Here is a 19,889-nt window from a genome sequence, read left to right as displayed (position 1 = left end):
AAGCTGCTGCCTGAGACGTCCCCAGCCACCAAGCCATGCCTGCAAAGGGTGCAGAGACAACTGCCCCCTCCATGAGCCAGCTAGGAAGAGCAGTGCAGGTTGCCCCGGGCTTGCAGGCAAACCCGAGCCTGCCTGTGAAACTCCAGGCAGCTGCTTCCTATGCTGGTTTACCTCGACACAGGAAAACCAGCCCAGTGCTGCTGCACCCTCCCCTTCCCAGCACAGCTTCCAGCTGCTGGAGGGCCAGGAGGCGACAGCCAGCCCTGCCACTCGTCCGGGCCAGGAAGCATCCTGATGCTCATCCCAAGCATCCGGAGAGCTATTGTCTTTCTGAAACCACTGCTGGGATCCAGGGATGGATTGCCTGGTCCCTACTCCTCCTATATATTGCTGTTATCCCCACTTCTCAAGTGGAAAGGCACGCAGAGAGGTAAACACCCCCTTGTAAAACCACACGGTGATGTGCACTTGGTGTCTCAACAAACCCACACAATACAAATTCAGGCACCTGGACTGAGGCAAGCTGCTTCATTGCTTCCTGTGCGGCCCAGGGCCTTTTCTCCCCAGAGTTGCCAGCACTGCCATCGCAGTGCTACAGCTGACTGCAGGGATAGGAAAAAGTTACCAGGACTTGGAGGAACACCCCGACAGCATTGGAGTGAAGGACACAGGACCTGCAATGCTGTTGCTGCGAGCAGGCGTTACAGCAGCAGCACGCATCTGTGCGCACACACACTTCTCTGGTTTCCCCCTCTGAATTTGCCAGCCCTGCATGGGACACTGGCATCAGGCAACGGCAAAACCCAACAGCTACTGCTCAGAGAGTTAATAATACTTTATCAAAACTTCCCGACAATGACATTTTTGTTTTGGCTTTGGAATATTATCAATGAGTGGAAAGTACATAAATAACCTACTTTCTCTCCTTGCAAAATATAACATTAGTGAACTTAATTCCTTGCCTTTAGGGCTGCTTTACTTTTAGATCAGTTAAAAAAAACAAACAAAAAAACCCCAAAACCAAGAAAGCAGTAAGCTGTTAAAATCTTGCTTTCAGGAGTTCGTACAGACACAGAACAACCATAACCCCCAGCCCCTTTGTTTTTATGGGAGGCAGCCACCTGACCCGGTGCCCCCTACCCTGCCTACTTTAAACATCTACATATGTCACTTCGAGTTACAGGGCTGCACAATCAGGTCACTCTTTGGAAAGCAAATTGCATGAGAACAAGCCCGGCAGCCAAAGACAAACGGGCATGGCTTTTGTTTGCCGTTTTCTCACGAGCCCTTTCGGTACATTAAAAACCCACCACCAAATGAGGCACCCTGCCTCCCCTCACTGGGCAGACACCAGCTCCCGCTCCCAGGAGACAGCTTTTGGCTGGATTGTGCAGGGAAGAGCCATAATCCCAGCGACCTCAAACTCCTCGCTTGGGTCCTGGCAGAGAGCCTTGCAAATGAGCCGGTGCTCGTTACCGAGAGCAGCTGGAGAAGTGAATGCTGCTGGACAAGAAGGAAATACTCTCCCTTGTCTGAATGCCTTTTCAGTGCTCCAAGCTGCCTGGGCGAAGGGGCCCTTTACCCAGGAGCCTCCAGGAGCTCAAGGCTGATGGAGAAAAACCCTAAATGTTGCATTTTTTGCTGAATATGCAGTTTGTCTGGTGGCAGACAAGAGGAATTGCTTCACACCTCCAGCATGGCAGCGGTGTTTGCTCGTGAGGAGGGGAAAGCACTGGTGGGTGCACCCTTCTTTGCTGGGTGCCCATCAGGGCACCCATCATTGGGTTGGTAGGGTGCTCCGCCCTTGAGCCACACTCCACCTGCAAACAAGGTTTATACGCACTGTCACATGGGGATGACACTGGACTGAGCCTCTGGAGCACGCTGCCTACTGCCACATCCCCAGCTGTAATGGGGGATTACGCGAGCTCACAGTAGCACGGGCTGGTGAGGCACCCACTATTCCCCCGGGACCCCCACCAGCATCCCTGCTGCTGTTCCTTGCACAGTTTGCTGTACTCACCACGCAGTAAGCCACCAGGGCTCCCTGTGCAAAGCCCGCCAGCACGTCGGTGGGGTGATGCTTGTGGTCCGACACACGGGACAGGCCGGTGTAAAACGCCATCATGATGAGGGTGAACTGGAGGAGGGGACGGAGCAGGCGGGCTCCCTTCCACGTGAATCTGGCCTGCAGATAAAACTGTTGGGAAGAGAGGAAAACAAAAAGGTCGCATTAATTTGAGGGCAGCAAAGAAGAAGCTGTACCCAAAATGTGCATGCGTGGCAGCACCCGCTCCATGGGGCTGGCTGTGGGGCACCTGCACCCCTGTGGCTCAAGGAGGGGGGAGCTGTCAAAGAAGGATGCTCCTTGCAAACATGTGGCCTCCATCATGCAGAGAGGAATGGAGCTGGAGGGATTTTAACACATGGAGGGAATATAGGCAGAGGCAGATGGGTACAGCCCTCCCTTGGTAAGCCAGGGTCAGGAGCTTGGGACCCCCCGCATCCTGGCTCACCCCAGCCCTCCTTCAGCCTGCAAGTCCATCAAGGTCACACACAACATCCTGCAAATTCCTCCCCACCGCTATTTAGCACGTAACAGAAGCAAGGTCCCAAATTTGGGGCACGCAGGACCCACAGCATCTCTCAGAGGAAAAACAGGAATCAACACAGCATGCCACACCTCCAGGGCCAGCCCAAAGGATTTCCAGACACAGCGGCAAACACTGACGATGTGGATGCAAAATGCAACCCTCTAACATTGCCATCATGTTTCTCAGCCCAAGCCCTGGTGTTTGCAGGGCCGTAAGCGAGCAGCCGCCCTGTTGCATGGCATGGGAAGTCGCTCTTACCCAGCGAGGGAAGAGCGAGGTCCTGGCTCGACCCGAAAAGACGAAGCTGATATGACGTCAAATGGACATTGTGTCCCGCCCCCCCCCGCGACTATCTTGGGCCCATTTCCGTTTTGGCCGGCGGGTACGAATGGTTCCTGTGGGAACCGGGAAGCTGGTCGAGAAGAGAGGACAGGAAAACGGCAACCCGCTGCCCACAGATGAGCAGGGCCAGGCTCAGCACAGGGAGGAAGGCTGCGGGAAGGGAGGGACGCCGCAGCAAACTTCGGGCTTGGGGAGGAGAGAGGCATTCAATGGCTTGAAGAGTGTAAAAGAGCCTGGAAAAAAATGCTGCTCGGCTCCTGCAGCTTGGACCTGCTGCCCATGGGCTCAGCCACAGTGGGTGTTTTCTGCCTGAACCAAAATGAAGCGCTGCATCAGACCCAGCATGCTTCGTGGGACTCTGCAACATCAGAGGGCTGGAAGGGGTTTAATACCCATTTACGATCCCTTTTACACACCCAGGGCAGTTTACACTGCCTTGATATAAAAGGAATGAAGCTCTTGCTGGGTTCCCTGAAACCACAAATAACTTAATGACACCATTTACCTATAAAAGCTAACTTAATTGGAAAGCTGATAAGGGGATAAGCATCATTTTGCCCAATTTGGTATGCTTGGCTGTTGCATAAACATATTTACCCCTTTTTGGAAAGAACACACACTTGGCTCTTTAGAGGAAATGAAACATCATGTCATTTGAATGGAGCAGATGCTCCAAATTATCCAAATTGTTAGCCAATTAACATGGAAGAGAGCCGCACCAAAACAGCTCGGTGCTGGCTAATGCACGTTCTGATTCTGAAGAATATATCTGCAAACCAGCCTGAGTCTGGGAATGGAGCCACGTCACCACGGAACACACCCCACACCATGCAAACTTGCTCACGTGATGCTAGGGGATGAGTTACAGCCCTCTAGATACCCACACAGTAAACCCATGCTGATGTAGCCCAAGGAACGGACCACAGGGCTGGTTCTCTAGATTGTGGTGATAATTTCTGTGCTCGGGAGAAAGATGAGTCAACAATGAACGTATAAAAATTAGGAGGCATGTTCTGCCCATAAAGATTAAAAAAAAAAACAAAACAAAACACAAAAAAACCAAAAAACCCCCCCCACAACCAAAAAACCCACCACCAATGAGGAGGTGCTTTTCCTCCAGGTAAAATGCAGCCACCATTGAGCTGGAAAGCTGGAGCTGTAAAATAGCACAACGCGATCCTGCACAGTCATTTGCAGTGATTTAACAGCAGGCACTTCATCCTGCAAGCAAATATCTATGTGGTTCATTAGCAGGGAACTGCATTTTTAGTTTGCAATGCTTAGGCTGGCTGAATTTTCATTGCCATGGTATTTGTGCACCCAGTGCAGGATACTCCTGGGAAGCATTCAGGGAAGGTGGTGATAGAGCTGAGGGTCCTGATATCTTTAAATACAACTTCTCAGTGTAGAGACAATGTCCCTTGAAAAGAGAGTATCTGTGGAGAGTAGTATTTTTAAAGCGCACAGAAGATATAAAAGTATGCTTCTATTGCCATGGTCTAGGCTCAGGATTACTTTTATGTTTAAGAGTCTCAGCCCAGCCCAGGTGACAATGCAAAACTCAGGTTCCAGTATGCTGTCGCAGAGCAAAATTAGCTCCAAGTATTATATCTTATAAACTATTACTCTTAGTTCTACCAGGAAGACTTGAAACCTAACATCTTACTTTAGTCTGGAGGCTCCGTCATGTCAAACCCCTTAAGAAAGAAATTTGCTGCTGGATAATCTGACATTTGTCCCTTTTGCACAGCTTTGACACCCCCTCAAACCATTCCATCCCATAAGCTTGGACTAAATAGGTCATCTGTATGTGAGGAAGCAAAGTATCAATTAAAAATTAAGAATAAAAAGCTAACCCTGAGCTTAAATAAATAACACACAATAAAAGCAGATAAAGCAGATGCTTTTGGAGCTGAAGCCATTAAAAAATAAACATGTTTGTATACTGACTCGGTCCTTCCAAAGCACAGCTCTGAACTATGTGCCTAATCTACACACTTTAGCCCTGGAAAAGGTGTGCAAAAGCAGTGTGGCACTGTATGGGGTTGTGCTGGGTGCTAGCCAAGTCCCCAGCACCCAACTCACACCCACACCTGCCTATCTTGGAGGAGTAAAACCCACTCAAATAGTGCGGTGTCTGAGATGCATCTATCAGTGTAAGGATCTTGACTGAGCTCCTTTTACTGCCGCAATAAAAGTCTTGGGAAAATTGTTCTTTAGTTCCCCATTCATAAAGAATTAAAAAAAAAAAAAAAGGAAAAAAAGAGGATAACAGCACTTTTCATATTCCACAGGTATATTATGAGCATGCAGTACGTTGAAAACTGTGCTCAAACACCAGGGTGCTGAGGATCCCTTAAGTACTTTAGAGGTGAGCCTCAGGGTGCTCCAAACTTTGCCTCTGCCCTCAGTATGAAAGAAAAACCTAGTTAACAAGAGAAGGTCAAAAAGCAAAAGTGGGGCTTGGGGGCTGAAAGGATCGGAATTTCCCTAAAACAGGAATTAGTGCTATTACTAAGAAATGGGAAGTTCCTGGCAATTTATCTGAAAACCTGCTTTTGACTTTTTTTTTTTTAAACCTGGGAGCAAATCTGAAGTGCTGACTGCTAAGGACTGCCAGATTTGGATGGGAACAGCTGGATGGAGCCCTTCCTGGGAGGGGATGGAGGAATAAGACCACAACCAGGGTTATTTCCACCACAGACCATCACAGGGCAGCAAAAGTCAGGAGGAGCATCAACAGGAGCAAGTATGGATGAAATGAAATGGGATCACACAGAGCAGGAGTTACTTGGAGCTCCCATCCGCTGTCTCCTGGCAGAGGCTGAGTTACCACAAAGCAGATGGCTTGAAGGACGTCACATTGCTCTTCTGCCAGGGGACTTCCACAGTGTTGGTGGGGACAGCCTGTGGCCACATGCAACCCCTGAGCAAATACATCAAGGAGGAGCTGGCAGGGGACACGGGCTAAAAGCATCACCTCCAGCCTCCCGGGGCTTTCTGTCATCCAGAAATCCCATCCTATTCACACTCTCCCCACTGCAAGGCTGAACTCCATTAACCACGTCCCTTAGTCACAGCTAAGGTTTCCTTCTGAGAAATGGCTGGTCTTGTTTCTGACTGTCTGACCTGAAGTTACCTCCATCTCCAGCCCCATCTGCAAACAGAGCGGTACCCAAAGTGGTATGGGGCCAAAACCTCTCAAACCCAAATTCACCCTGGCGTAACACACTGCCCTGGCTGGGCAAACCCAGCTGGAGGAAGGGGAACTGCAGAATTCGGCTTTTAGCACAAAGATGGCCAGGGGACACGGACAGGAGAAGAGCAAAGACCTCCCAGCACCAAAGGGATGTGTTGTTTGCCTCTTCCTTGCCTTTGCTGGATGTACAGCATCCTCCCACCCCATCGGGAACATCTCCATCAGTTCAGCAACACAGTTCACACCTCGGCCCTGGCCTCTGATGTAATTCCCGTTTATTCGCTTACTTAGGTCACCACTAGACTTGACTCCAAGTCTACAGCCACCACAGAGTTTCCTTTACATGGGCACATCATTGCTCAGCAGCACGAGGGCACTGGGACCTTCTCCACCTTTCAGCAAGAAACCCCAGTGCAAAGCTTTACGCTCACTCAGATACACAAAACCAGCAACATCTCTAATTTTTCATATAAATGAGTAGAACACACTAAACCCCATTCTGATCTGAAGTCTTCAATCTCATCCACCAACGCACATTAAATACGCAAGCTACCCTGTTTTACTCCCCCAGCATTGCTGACATATTTAACTTTTCTGACATTAATTTTGTTTTTCTGGATCCTCTGTGTAGTTTCAGACAACCTCATAGCATAAAAAAAAGAATAATTAGCATTATGGTCTCACGTGCTTGAGAGGAGCGGAAAGCCCCCATTGCTCTCTGCAAAGACTCCCGACATCCAGCAAAACAAAACCGAGAGGTGTGGGTCAGGTCCAGGGGGCTCCATGGAATAAGCTGTTGCATACCTCCTCTTTCCTCAGCCTGCTATAAATATGTATTATGGGCTTGCGCAGCCAACGAGTAACAAAGCAAGGAAAATTAAGACAAAGAGGATTATCCAAGTGTAATTTCCCCTTTTAAATTTTTTATACAAAGGCCTGATGTTAATTGGGTATTCTTGGTGACAAGAAGGCTGTGAGAAACTTAACCCCAAAGTCTCAGTGTTTAGAACTAAATCCCAGGAGGTTTTACTGTGTTGCAAGTGCCTTTCCCTGGGACTTTTCCCCCCAAAGCCCTCCCGGGCTTGCCATCTATCCATGTTTTCCCACAGGGAGCCTAGGGCCAAACTGCTTTCTCCCTGATGGATACCGCAGGGTACTGTTGCTGTGCCAGGCGATGGGGAAACTGTGGTCACCAATCCACCGGCCACCAAACATCTGGGCAAATCCAGCCCCGCAGTGCAGGCAAAGCCCCTTGGGATGTGTGGGAATCCAGGTATCTTTTAATAGATCAACTAAAGGTTTCTGGCACCCATCTCCATCAGGTGAGGCAAACTTGAAAACATTATAATTCAAGAATGGGCTCTAAAAGTGAAGCCAGGGAATGCCAGGAAAGACGGGAAGTGACTTATCCTTGAAATATGAAGTATTGTTCGATAGGGAATGCACTTAGGATGTGGCTGATCAGCCAAGCCTCTGTAGCACTCACTCAGCCCCACAAATACTCCCACTCTGCAAAGGGTCCCAGCAAACTCCTGGTACCCGAAGTGCTGGCAGCAACCTGCTGTGGCACAGCCCTCGCTTCCCAGGAACCAGAGAACAACCATTTTGTTTTGATTGAGATGATTCCCTGAATAAATCCATCAAACCTACCTCCTGCAGGTGCTGGCATGGGGGATGCCATGTTTCTAACCAGGCTTCCAAAAACCCACTCGATCACTGAGCTGGGCAAGAGAGCAGGGTTTATTTTGCATTAAATAAAATCCCTCTGGGTTATTATAACCTAATTTTTTAATTTTTGTTTTAATTATTTTGGGGTATTACCAGCCTCTCCAATGTGACAGATTCTCTGCCTCCCTTTTTCTATGAGATTTCTCATTCAGGCTCTGGCAGGGGAGCCGGAGTGATGGAGAGCAGAGTGCTGAGAGACAAGTTAGAATCATAGAATCATTTAGGTTGGAAAAGACCCTTAAGATCATCATTTCCTTGCCTCCGGTATGCACCGCATCACACTGGCTTGTCTCAAGTTGCCTTTTTCTCCTTTCAATTTATGACTGAGCACTTGGTGTAATTTTTTCCCCTGACTTTTTAAGGCACAAGGCAACTGAACAGCTGGTCAGGTGGAGCCTGCTTATCCCAGTTTTTGGGACAAGGAAAAAAATAAAATAAAATAATTCTTAAGGGACTGGGTGTCAAAGCCCCTTCATGAAGAGGGATAAGTGGATCAGCCTGCTGTCCTGGATCAGGCAGGGAGAAGGGCAGAGGCTGCTGATAGCCTGAGTGCTCCCATATGGGGACGAAGAAAGGCAGCAAAGAGAGATCAGAGACAGCTTTCTGCTCTGAAGTGTTACGCAGGAGCTAAACGCCACTTTTGAAGCCTGCTGCAAAGTTAAAAAGAAAATCAGGCAGCAGGCATTGGTGCAAAGCAGTTTTGGGGTCTCCAGTGCACCTCCTGCCAGTGGTCCCCCGGACACTAGTGTTCCTGCTGTGCTGCCCCAGGCCATTTCGTTTCTTACTTGCTCTGTATAACCACTGACTTTTCAGAAAACATGGAAAAAAACCTGGCAAAGCAACATGGTCTGTACAGCACACCCTGTGGAAACAGGGTCAAGCCCTGGCGACTTTGGGCAGCCACTGCTGAAGTGAGCAGGGTGGAAACACAGGGAGGGGGTGAGCGCTTGCCCAGCGGGGCACAGCCCCCCGGGTTTGTTCCCTACCCTGAAGGATGCTGCAGGGCATGATCCTGTGCAAAAGGTAAAGCATTGGGCTTGGCTTCCAAAAAGGCCCGGGAGCAGCATCTCCTAAAAAATACCTTGAAAGAACACAAATCTTGCTGAGTATTTGGAGAGAAACTGACTTAATAGGGAGTGGCAGTCCTCACTGTTTCCAGATGCCAGGCTTGAAAGCATCTCGGGGCTGACTTATCTGACTGTCCACAGAGCTCCTTGGAAATAAATAAATGCCAGTGTGAGTGATGGCTTCCAAATTCAGCTCAGAAAGTCTTGCGATGGCAGCAACAGAGGGCTGAGCCTCCTGCAAAGCATCGCCAGAGTGACTCTGCATTGTAACGCAGCTGGGAGGAAACGGCCAAAATGTTTACTGAAGAAATTAAAAAGTTTTCCAAGAACAAAAAAGGGGGGAAAATGAGGAAAGAGTTTAATACACCACCCCCAACAGCCTGGAAAGTTGAGTAATTAAATTACAGAAATTGCTCACAGGGAGGGGGGATCCAGGGCTGAAAGGGCAGGAGGGAGCCAGAGATCACTTATCTTTTCAGCGGGTAAAGAGATAGGGGGAAGCACTGCTCATAGATAAAAGCTCATGTTTAATGTTTTTATCAGTGTTATGCTGTTTCTTTGCTAGTCTGAGCTTACAGAAGATGGAGGGGGTACAAATCTTGACAGGAATCCAAAACCTTTTTCCTGATTTTCTAAAAAATAAATAATTAAGAAAAGCAAAGCAAACACAAATCACTATCCAGATCCTCCCAAAGCACTGCACGCGGGTCCAGCCCCTTGGGGGGTGCGGGCAGCGTGCCTCCCACAGCCCCTGCAGGAAGCACCTTGGCAGCCGCCCCGGCCCCAGCCCCGGCACAGGAAGGGTAGAGCCATTTCTCACTGACAAAGAAAAACAAGTCCCAGCCCTCCGCTCCAGATCCAGACGGGTAGAGGCTGCTCCACCTGCTCTGCTGGCACATTTGGGAACCAGCCTTCACTCCCCGACAGAGCTGCGATGGCAAAGCTTCCCCCTCCATCGATGCAACATTTTGGCTTGCCCCAAACTCTCCCCAGTGGAAACCACAACGTGGGGTGAACAAAATCGCACAGGTTGTCCACAGATTTAGTAGGATTTGGATTTAATTGCAGCCTTGGCTACATCCCAAAGCTGCACAGCTCAGCTATCACCCCAAGAGCCTCCATCCCAAATAACACCACAGGGTTTGAGAGTGGATCTTTCCACCACTGGCTTGTTCAGGCTCTTTCTTTCAACCAGCCCTTTATCTCCAACGCTCATTGTGCCATTATTGCTACTGAACGCAGGTGAGCGCCTTGGGAAAGGGGACAGGGGATAAATCAGCTCAACCTCAAGCAAGGCTGAATTTACTTACCACCAAATACAGCATGGTGTAGAGGGAGAAAGATGCGTGCCCAGAGAAGAAGGATTTCCTGCAAAACAAAGCAGGTGCTTAGAACCAGCCACTATAATATTTGATATTATAATTTTACATGTAATATGGTGATGTGTCTGCTGCTACCAAGAGGGTGTCAAAGCAGAGGGACCCACAACCCCCAATCTTTCAAGTTATAAAACCCCCGTTATCCGCCCCACTCGCTCGCGAGGCAGAAAGCGAACGGACGGACAGGATGCTCGCATTGTTCATCCCTTCCTGGTCTACTCGTGGGACAGCAGTTATTTCCAGGAGAGCCCGATAACTCATCGTCTCGCCTCAAATAACCAGGAAACCATAAAGAAAAAAAGAAGTGAGCAACTTCTCCGGTTGCTTAATTGCAGCATGTGAAATCCGCCCCTGGAAACATCAAAATTGAGCATCTGATGGATTTGATAGAGAGCTCGAACGGGAGGTGCTGGCAGCCCTGCCTGCATGGAGCCTCCTTGGTGGAGAAGTCCTCTGCTCTGCCACATGCGACAGCTTGAGCTGCTCACCATGAGCTCAGCTCTTACAGTGAATTCCCACATTAAGCAACCACTCAGGGAAACAATAGTGTAGGAGTAAAGAGAAAGGAAAAGAAATATTATTCAACTGACTCCCGCAACTCCCAAGGAAACTGCCTACTGCTAGCAGACAGAGTTACAGCCTTCACAGAAAAAGTAGCGTTTGAATCATCTATTACTGGCAGAGAAACCCCAAGATGTATTTAGCGTAAGACAGCATTTTGGTGGCAGCAACCCAGCATTTTGATACCACGAGCTCTCACCTGGCTTCCTGGACCTTGCTGTCGCTTCCCCTGCAGGTGTAATTTTGGATGTAAACTCCCTTAGCACAGTTGATTGTGGAGAAATCCAAATCGCAAACTTCCAGGAAATGTGGCCGCAAGCGCCCGACGGACACTTTGGCAATGTCTGTGAAGGACTGGCTGATGGCACAGCCAAAAACGAAGCAGCCCACCTGCTTGTAGAGCGCTGCCACATAGGGGTTCTGGATAAAGGAGCGCGACTTCTCCTTCAGGTAGTGGATGCGGTAGAGCTCTCCCGTTATAATCTGTGGGGGAAATGCAACAGAGGGGTTAGAGAGCAGGAAAGATGCTGTGTAAAACCAGCCACGGGTGGCAAATGCAGGGCCAAGACAGTTCTTCGTGCTCCGAGGATCTCAAACCAGGAATCTGCTTACACAGCGAGGAAGAAGAGCCCATAGCCCAGCATCTCTCCATCCTCCTCCCTCTCAAGAAGAGATTGCAGTGCTTGAAACGTTGTTTATGGAAAAATTTGATAAACAAGAAAAAAGCTAGATTTTGGCTTAGCAAATTGGCATATCTTTATAGAAGTGAAATAGCACCCCAGATCTATACCAGCATAGTGGAAAAAACAATTTAACATAAACCAGATAAAGAATTAGCATGTGTTTGGGAACGAGAGGCCAGATCTACTACCCTCTTATCAAACTGATTTTGGAGGAAAAAAATTAACAACCTGCCTATCTTCCTCTCTGAAAACCACGGACACAACAGTGGAAGATTCAGAAAGCCTAAAACTTTTCAGATTCTCGCCCAAAATTTGCCACCACCAGTCCCAGTTCAAGCTGCTCAAAGCCTTCGTAAACACCAACTATTTCTGGGTATTTCAAGGGGTCTTGCCATTGCATGGCAGCAAACGATGTATTTCTTGTAACAGGGGTGCTGGTGTTTGACAGTATCACCATAAATCACAGTCAGTGAGCAGAGGACCTGACTTCTCATAATTCCAACTCTTAAAAGGCAGGTTAATGAAAATCAGGCTGTGAAATTTAAGTCCAAATGTCTCGCCTCTCCCAAAGAGGCAAAGGCTTAAATTGTTCTCCATCATGTTATACACCTAGTTTTTGAGCTCCAGATTTACAGCTTTAGGATTTTATTCATTACTTTAAATGTTTTTATACCTGAGTAATAAATCGAGGCGGGGTTTTTTTTCGGCCGCCCCCTCATCCCTGCCCCTCTGTAGTCACAAGGACTGTGATACGTAAAATTAACTGTCAGGAAAAATGCCTTCAAGTTAATCCCTTTCTGGAGCAGCCAGCAATATTCCTCCCGGCCTGGCAGCCTGCCAGTGGCATGCAGGAGACAAGGCTCCCCTGCCTACCTTTTTTAAAAGCTTGGCACAACCTTTGGAAACTAATAAACTGGAAAAGTATGGCAATTAGACTAAGAGAAGATGAAGCTGTATCATTGTTTGAACTCACTCATACCACGGCCTGAAAAAACTAAGGTTGACCTAAGGCAGCTAAAATTGCAGCTAGGCAGGCTTTATCAAAGAGAGATACAATTACAATAATAAAAAATAAAGGCCAAGCTACAGCACTCTGCTACCATGCACAGAAATACTTTGTGTGGCTGCACCATCATGCGGGGTTTACCTGTCACGACTGAGATTTACTCTTGGAAATCTGGTTGTGACCAAGAGTTGTCCGAGGAGCTGCAGCTAACCAGCTCCAGCATTGTTTTAATCCTTTCAGACTCCAAAGACCACGGTTTATCTCCATTTTGGACCACCTTCTAGCACAAGCTGGCAGCCAGGAAATCTACTGGCATGAGAACCACAGAGGAAGGTTGGAGCGTCTCCTGCTCCTCTGCCAGGAAGCAACGCCAGGATGTCCTGCATGGACATGGATGCTCCTGCGCGAGGCCACAACCACCACCTGCAGCCTTCCAAAAGCCTAAATTCACAAGAAGGGAAGCCACGAGGCTCAAAACTCATGGATTTCGCACAGGGGAGATGAGCTGAATTAAGGACGACGTCTGATACCAGCGGATGTGCCCTTACTCCGCACTCACAAACGGATCCACGTAAACCCAAGGCTCTTGGCCTGGGAAAGGCACGTGACCAACAAAAGTCCGGGGATTAATATTTTTCTCTCACCGCTGGTGGTCTGGGCAATTGCACACATGTAGCAGATTGTAAATTGGAGACTTCATTCCCTCGCTAACATGCTGCTGGGCAGCCATGAACCCTCCCCACTTAGTTAAAGCCATGGCTCAACTTTAATGAGAAGCTAAAAATTAGGTAAACTTGTTTTTTTGGCAGTGCTGTCCCAGATAAAGCAGGACGGTGAAAAACTAATGCAGCACAGATGTGCACGAACTGAAAGGACATCCTGAAAAAAAAAAAAAAGTCAGAGATATTAAGCTCTTCTTATGCTTTGCACTTCTGGCAAGCCAGCCACGTGGGACATATGCCATGCCTATGTGATGGGCACAGCTCCCAGGGGACTGTCACACACATTTAGGAAAGACAGTCACTGCAGAGAAGTTAATATCAAACTTTTCTGTCTGTTAATGCCTTTTGCAGACATTTGGTTCTCGTGCCCATTTTATCGTTATCATAAGGTATCATCAGCAATCCAATTAGCCTGTAATTACTTTTAGAGCTTTTTCTATGTCTCTGGTGTATCATTCTCTGTGTCTAATCACATTGAAGCGCATCACCTTCAACTGTAAAACAATCAGCTAATCTGGCTGTGTAACTTAGATCATCTAGGAAATTAATTTTCTTAGGTATTTTTCATAGGCTATTTTTCAAGACCTGTCAGGTCTGGGGACACAGGGTGGCTCAGCAGCAGTACCCATATGAGGCTCAGGAAGAGGAAAACTTCACCTTCCCCTGGCCATCCAGGGGACCTTCAACATGCTTCTTCTGTGCCCAAGATGATTAAATTAACCATCTTCAAGCAGGAAGAGCAGTCAGGAGAGATGTGAGAGCACACAGTCCAGGGACACGAGCCTCCAGGGTCATCTACACGGAAATTTGCCTAAAGTCAGTAAACATATAGGTATTAAAACCAAATGCATATCCTCTCACATCCTGATCAAAGCAAAGGTCTTCGACTCTGCCATTTACTTAATGAACACTCTGGGTGTCCTCAAGCCAGTTAAAACATGACCTGGACCTTTTACCCTAGGCTAGACTGCCCATAACATCACATAAAGCAAGGGCATGAAATTTTGGCTGTGCCATCCAAAACGCCAGCTCCTGGAAGTCCTCATAACTGCTGTCCTGCCTTGTGAAGGCAAACTTTGTGAGCGAAAGGAGTGGAGCGAGTGCTTTGTGGATTTGGAAGGAATTCCTATTATGCTACAGTAATTCTGGTATCTGGGTTACATCTGAAAAAAGAGGTCAGGCTGACTTGAATTTTCCATGCACGCTGCCATAGCAAAGAAATCTGTTGCTTCAATTCCTCGTTAGCCATTTGTATCACTCAACAGCAAATAACCAGGCTTTTGAATTTACCTTATTAAGTTACATTTGTTGTGGGCACAGTAAAACCAGGGCAGAAACATCTAATTCTTTGGGGATTTTCTTTCTCTTTTAATTGACCTGCTATTTCGTGGTAGAAAGCTGATGGATCACATAGGCAGCTGATTATGTTTCCAGTTTCTGTTCCAACTCCTGTATTTGCCACTGCCTCATTACTGATCAGAAGCACACTCCGCATGGAGCCAGTGTGCCGATAGCTCAGGCAGTAATGTGAAAATGAGAGGCTTTTTCATTTCATTTTTATGGCTTTTCCACACTCAGGGGTAATTCACCTGCAGGGTAAAATCTGCCGTGTTTATAGAATTGCGGGTCTGGCACCTTTTGGGCTTGTTTTGTGGAGGGAGGGGGCATAGGAACAAGGCAGTTTTAGGGACCTACTTTGCTAAGAGAGCATATGTGGTCAGGAAATGATGAAGAGGATCGGGAAACGATGGAGATATTCACAGCACAAAGCAACAAGGCTGAGGACAGGGTATTACCAAAGCAGGCACCATGCCATGCTAAAATACCTATTGCCCGTGACATTGCTCCTATGAGGAAAGATGAAAGCTAGGAGGGGAACAAGGGCTCCTGACCTCTCCATCTCCATTCCTCCACAGCTGAAGGGCTAAGAGGAAGGCAGCACCTCTGGGAAAGCACCTGAGTTGGGCTGGCAGCAGGTGAGAAGGAAAACATAGGTACTTTTCATAGGGGAATTTCATCTTCAGCTGGAAGCATTTAACCAACAACCAGGAGACAGCTCTTGCCTTCTGCCCCAGCACCAGACACATGCTGGCATGAGGAGGCTCAGCTCCATGGGCTGAATTCAGCTTTTTGGCAGACACAAAGCTCTTACCATGCAATCATCTCCTAGCACAGCTCTAGGAAACCTGGCAGGAAAAGAGAAATGAGGAGACATTGGGAAGGTGATGCATTAACTACTTTTTACAGTGAGGACTCTGGGAATATGCTCCCCGTGGAAGGTTTTAATTGTCTTTTTAATAGGGCTGTAATATACAATCTCTTAAAAATCTAATACTAGCCTGTGAAAGTTTTCCAGGCACTGGTTAGCTGAAAAGATGTATCCTTTCTTTTTTTTTTTTTTTTTAAACCTTATAAAACAGGCAAATACCAAGAGTTATTTGAATAGGGACAAACCATGCCAAGTCCTTATTGACACTCAAGTCTTTTTGCTTCTACTCTGAACTCATACCAGAGGGTGAAAAAGCTCTTGCACAGCTCACAGACTTGCCCAAACAGCTTTGGGCCTGTTTATGGGCTTCAAGAGTCTCATTCCTCTCCATTACAAGCTTTCATTTGCAAATGTTTACTGCTCATGCGGAAGTCAGATAATCGTAGAGGAGATGTGCACCTTGGTAGATAGTACGGACATACCATCAAGACAGCGTTAAACCCCCAACACTGACTGGCCATTGGTGCCATCAGCTAAAGAGGTGACAAAAAGCCATCAAGGATGCCCAAGGGACAGGAGAGGAGGTTTCAGAGGTGGTACTTACGGCAAGAATGGCAATGAGGATGCCCGCAGCACACAGCACTGCGTCGTTGATTGTCTCCATCGTCTTCAGCGGGTACCTGATGCTGTCATCATCACAGTAGAAGCCCCGCTGGTAGGGCTGGATTGTGCTCGTTTCAATGATGAGGAAGGGCAACCCAGCTAGAAAGAAGGGGAGACAATAAGCAAACCCATCAGCAACACAGGCAAACAAAAGCAACTCGCAGCAACAACAACAAAAAAAAAAGACCCCACTAGAAAACCCCTTGCAAACCATGCAGCACCATTCCTGATGCTTTTCTTTTCATATTGCTATCTTTCCAAAGGGAATAGCATTGGGATTTGTTTTTCCAAGTTGCTCTTACAGAAGAAAAGCATCTCCTCTGTTATGGTTATCAGATGTCTGCACTGCCTGGTTTCAGTTAAGCCTTGTGCACTGCAAATATTAACTTACAGGAATGGACCCCTAAAGCAATCCCTCTGCAAAAAGCCATGAAAATGAATCTGGCTCTTTTCTCCGGGGAGGGCCCAATGCTTTGCTGAGGGCCCCGTGGCAGGGCAGCCCAGAGCTGTGCAAACAAACACTGGAGGATCGAGTATCAGCACAGCTTCTCCTACCTGGTCAGCCCAGCTACACTTCATCCCCATTATTTGTATGCCTCTGAAGCCTTCCTCAGCTCCCTCCTCTCTGTATTTACAGGTTATATGTATGTTTGTACCTACTAATGCTATAAGACTACACGCTTTGAGCAGCTGTGGGACACTCATCCTTGGCCCATCGTGCAAGGGGCACCTGAGCATGCACCCAGCCAGCCCATCCACCAGAGCTGCTGAACTCCCATCAGAGCCTGTTCACCTTCAATCACATTAGAGCCACGTGAAATCTGTTTTTATATGCTGTTCATGAGCCCCCTGTGCAGGAGACTTGCATCTGCACAGCTCAGCTAGACCCTTGCACCAGGCATGGAGCAGATGTGCTCAAAAACATGAGGTGATGGGTTACAACACACACTATGGAGGGGACACCTCGAAATTGCTCTACGTCTGTAACCCCATATTCTTCTAAGTCTTTCAGAGAAACACAGCATTGCCTCAAACCTGGAAGGAGAGCCCTGGGGTATATCCCAGCCATGACGTTACCTTGGGCAGGGCACCCTCCTTCCCTTCACCTCAGTTTCCCCATCCATCTTTGCTATCAAGCCCATCACGGAGAGGAGCAGTACATCCCCACCAAAACAAGGCCCAAATTCCCTGAAACCAGTGTTCAGAGTAAATCACAAACCACAAGGTACAGGAAACCCTCCTCCCACTTACAGAGCGAAACCTAGGTAAGGGGAAAACAAACACAGAGTGGTTCAAACTGTCCTTGGGCCAAGACAACAGGTCTCACACCCAGATCCTATGGAAAGCACTAGGAATATTTGTTGACCACTAAGTTGATTAAGTATCTGTGGCTTTGTTTACACAGCAAGAAGTCCAAGACATCAGAGGGTTTTTTCCTTCTAAAATTAAAAAAAAAAAAAAAAAATATATATATATATATATATATATATGAAGCGCTGTTGGGTTTCAGTGAAATTTGCCCACAGTACATTTTCAGTGATCATGATCTGCTAGCTGTGATTAGCAAAGGTACCGTCCAGGGAGTTAAAAAGTGTCATCAAAACAATGTTCCTCATCTCCACGTGAACCACTTTCTGTATTTCACTTTGCACAATCCATTTTGGCTCCTTTTCCTACATGTTAATAGGTTTGCCTAATCTAGGATTATTAGGGGGTTTTGTTAGTCTTAAGAAAAGGGAAAGTCCCCATCATCTGCTCCATGGGAGCAGGGACAACCACATACAGACCTGCAGCCTCTCAGGTACCCAAGAGCAGCCAGCGCCACCACTCAGGACCCCTTTCAGATCCTCTCTAAAAACTCTGGAAATGGGCTAATCACAAGCGCTGGGCCCCACGGCACTTGGCAGGGCAGCATGGTTTCCACTGCATGTGTGAACCGGCAAGCAAAGGTTTCAGAACTGCCTGTCCAGTTCAGATTTGGTAAATAAAACTGGACATCTTGTGTGAATCCAGTTGATCTTCATGCCACTATTTAACTGTTTTGATGCCTAGCCAGCTTGGCCCCAAAATGTGTCTCTGATGCCAGCAATCCAATATTAATAGGCCACTTAAAAAATCCTTAGTTTCCCAATGAAAAATTGCAGAAGAGCTAACGTTGCTTGGCACGATCCAATTTCATATGCACTTGAAGCAGCGGCGTAACAGTTGAACTCGGGGAGTAGACATGCCACGGTTACGTGGCTTATTGTTATTTCTCCAGTTCCTCTTGTTAATAGCTTTCACATGACAGGTCTGTAAAACACATGTTCCCACAGACAATAAAATACATCTGAAAGCTAAAACTAGCTTTAAAAAAAAAAAAAAAAGACAATAGTGTTCCTATATATTATGTGAACCCAGGAATAATAAAGATTTGTTTTCCCTTCATTCATTGAACAGCATGGGGTAGTATTTCCGTATTTCAATTATATGTACGTTTGCCACAGCTATAATAAGAGCATAACTGACCTATATGGTATACATTTTCTTAAAGTGCACATAGGCATAGTTTAGAAAATCCAATGGTTTTGTTTTCTCTCCTACAAACTTGTGGTTTAGCGGGATATTGCCAATCAAGTCTTGACATTTTTCCAGCAAAACAGTAACCTCAGATTCCCTTTTTTTTCCTCCCCTTCTCCTCCCCCCCCCCCTTTTTTTTTTTTTTTTAACATGAGAAACATAAACATACTCTCCATAGCTGAACGGATATTACTTAGAAGACATAACATGCCTTTGATTTCAAGGGCTGGGTGAGAGGCTGTTCTTTCAGCTGTAATTACCCAAGGAAAAGAAGACCCCAGCCCATGGTGAACAGTAAATAGTGTTCATGATGGCTCTTCTTCCACAAGGTTATTTCTTGGAGAATGGGTTGTCTAAATGACTAGGTCACCACCCACACTTTTTTTGGCAAGGAGGTTCCAGCACAGAGAAGCCTGTAGTGGTGCCAAAAGGCAGCCAGAGAATGGATTTTGCAGAAAAACACTACAGAGGGAAGTCTGGAAGAAGACAGAAAATTAAATGCGGAGAGAGATGCCTTTGGGATCCCTCAGCAAAACACCACAGAGACATTATTCACACTAGGAGATCTGCCAGAGGCAAAGGTATCCAGAAGTGGGGCTACAGCCCACATGCCCTTGGAAATGGAAGACAAGCAGTATAGGGTTGTACCATGAAGATGGTACATCTGGCCTCATCACCTCTTCTGCCACAGCCTATCTCTCTGCTTCAGTGTTTTAATAGAAAATTCATATTATGCATCCCTGGCTGCAGTGATTTGCATCTACAAATTCAACAGCTGAACCCTGCAAAGGTGCTAAGTTTTCAACCTCCACCACTTCCCATCCCTACCCATGGTACAAAACTATTGAGAATACAAGATGTGTATTTCAGAAAACGATAACAAATGGTGACTTGCACTGAAGTGAGCGATAGACGTACATGGCAGGCAAAAAATTACACTGATTTTGGGGATGGTCACTCTTCTCCAAAAAATGGTCCTATTTGGCTGTTCTGTCTGTGGCTACAACTCACCTATGTGTACAGACCTACTGCAAAATCTTTAGTAACACTGTAGAAGGGCCTCACATCTTCCTTAATACTGGTATCCCCATGTTGATAAATTACACAGCAGCCTGTGGACCATACCCTAAGGCACAGAGGCAACCCTGGCACATCCATATAGGATTGTGCAACTAGA

The 19,889-nt window shown here is 47.1% G+C and overlaps 1 protein-coding gene across 1 annotated transcript in view; it reads right to left on the bottom strand.

Annotated features, from left to right (window-relative positions):
* Positions 1-19,889, bottom strand: part of PLPP3 (phospholipid phosphatase 3) — a 44,767-nt gene that overhangs the window by 3,714 nt on the left and 21,164 nt on the right. Inside the window, exons 2-5 of the mRNA XM_087733301.1 lie at positions 16,095-16,252; positions 11,070-11,353; positions 10,241-10,298; positions 2,024-2,200 (exon numbers count right to left, since the gene is read on the bottom strand). Coding sequence (XP_087589427.1) covers positions 2,024-2,200; positions 10,241-10,298; positions 11,070-11,353; positions 16,095-16,252 — 677 coding nt within the window. The remainder of the gene's footprint in view (positions 1-2,023; positions 2,201-10,240; positions 10,299-11,069; positions 11,354-16,094; positions 16,253-19,889) is intronic.

Source organism: Nipponia nippon, unplaced genomic scaffold (genome assembly GCF_047370975.1).
Source record: "Nipponia nippon isolate SJK-2023a ecotype South Korea unplaced genomic scaffold, ASM4737097v1 scaffold_5, whole genome shotgun sequence".
NCBI lineage: Eukaryota > Metazoa > Chordata > Aves > Pelecaniformes > Threskiornithidae > Nipponia > Nipponia nippon.
Note: the sequence above shows the minus strand (reverse complement) of the source record. Positions and strands in the feature narration are given on the sequence as shown.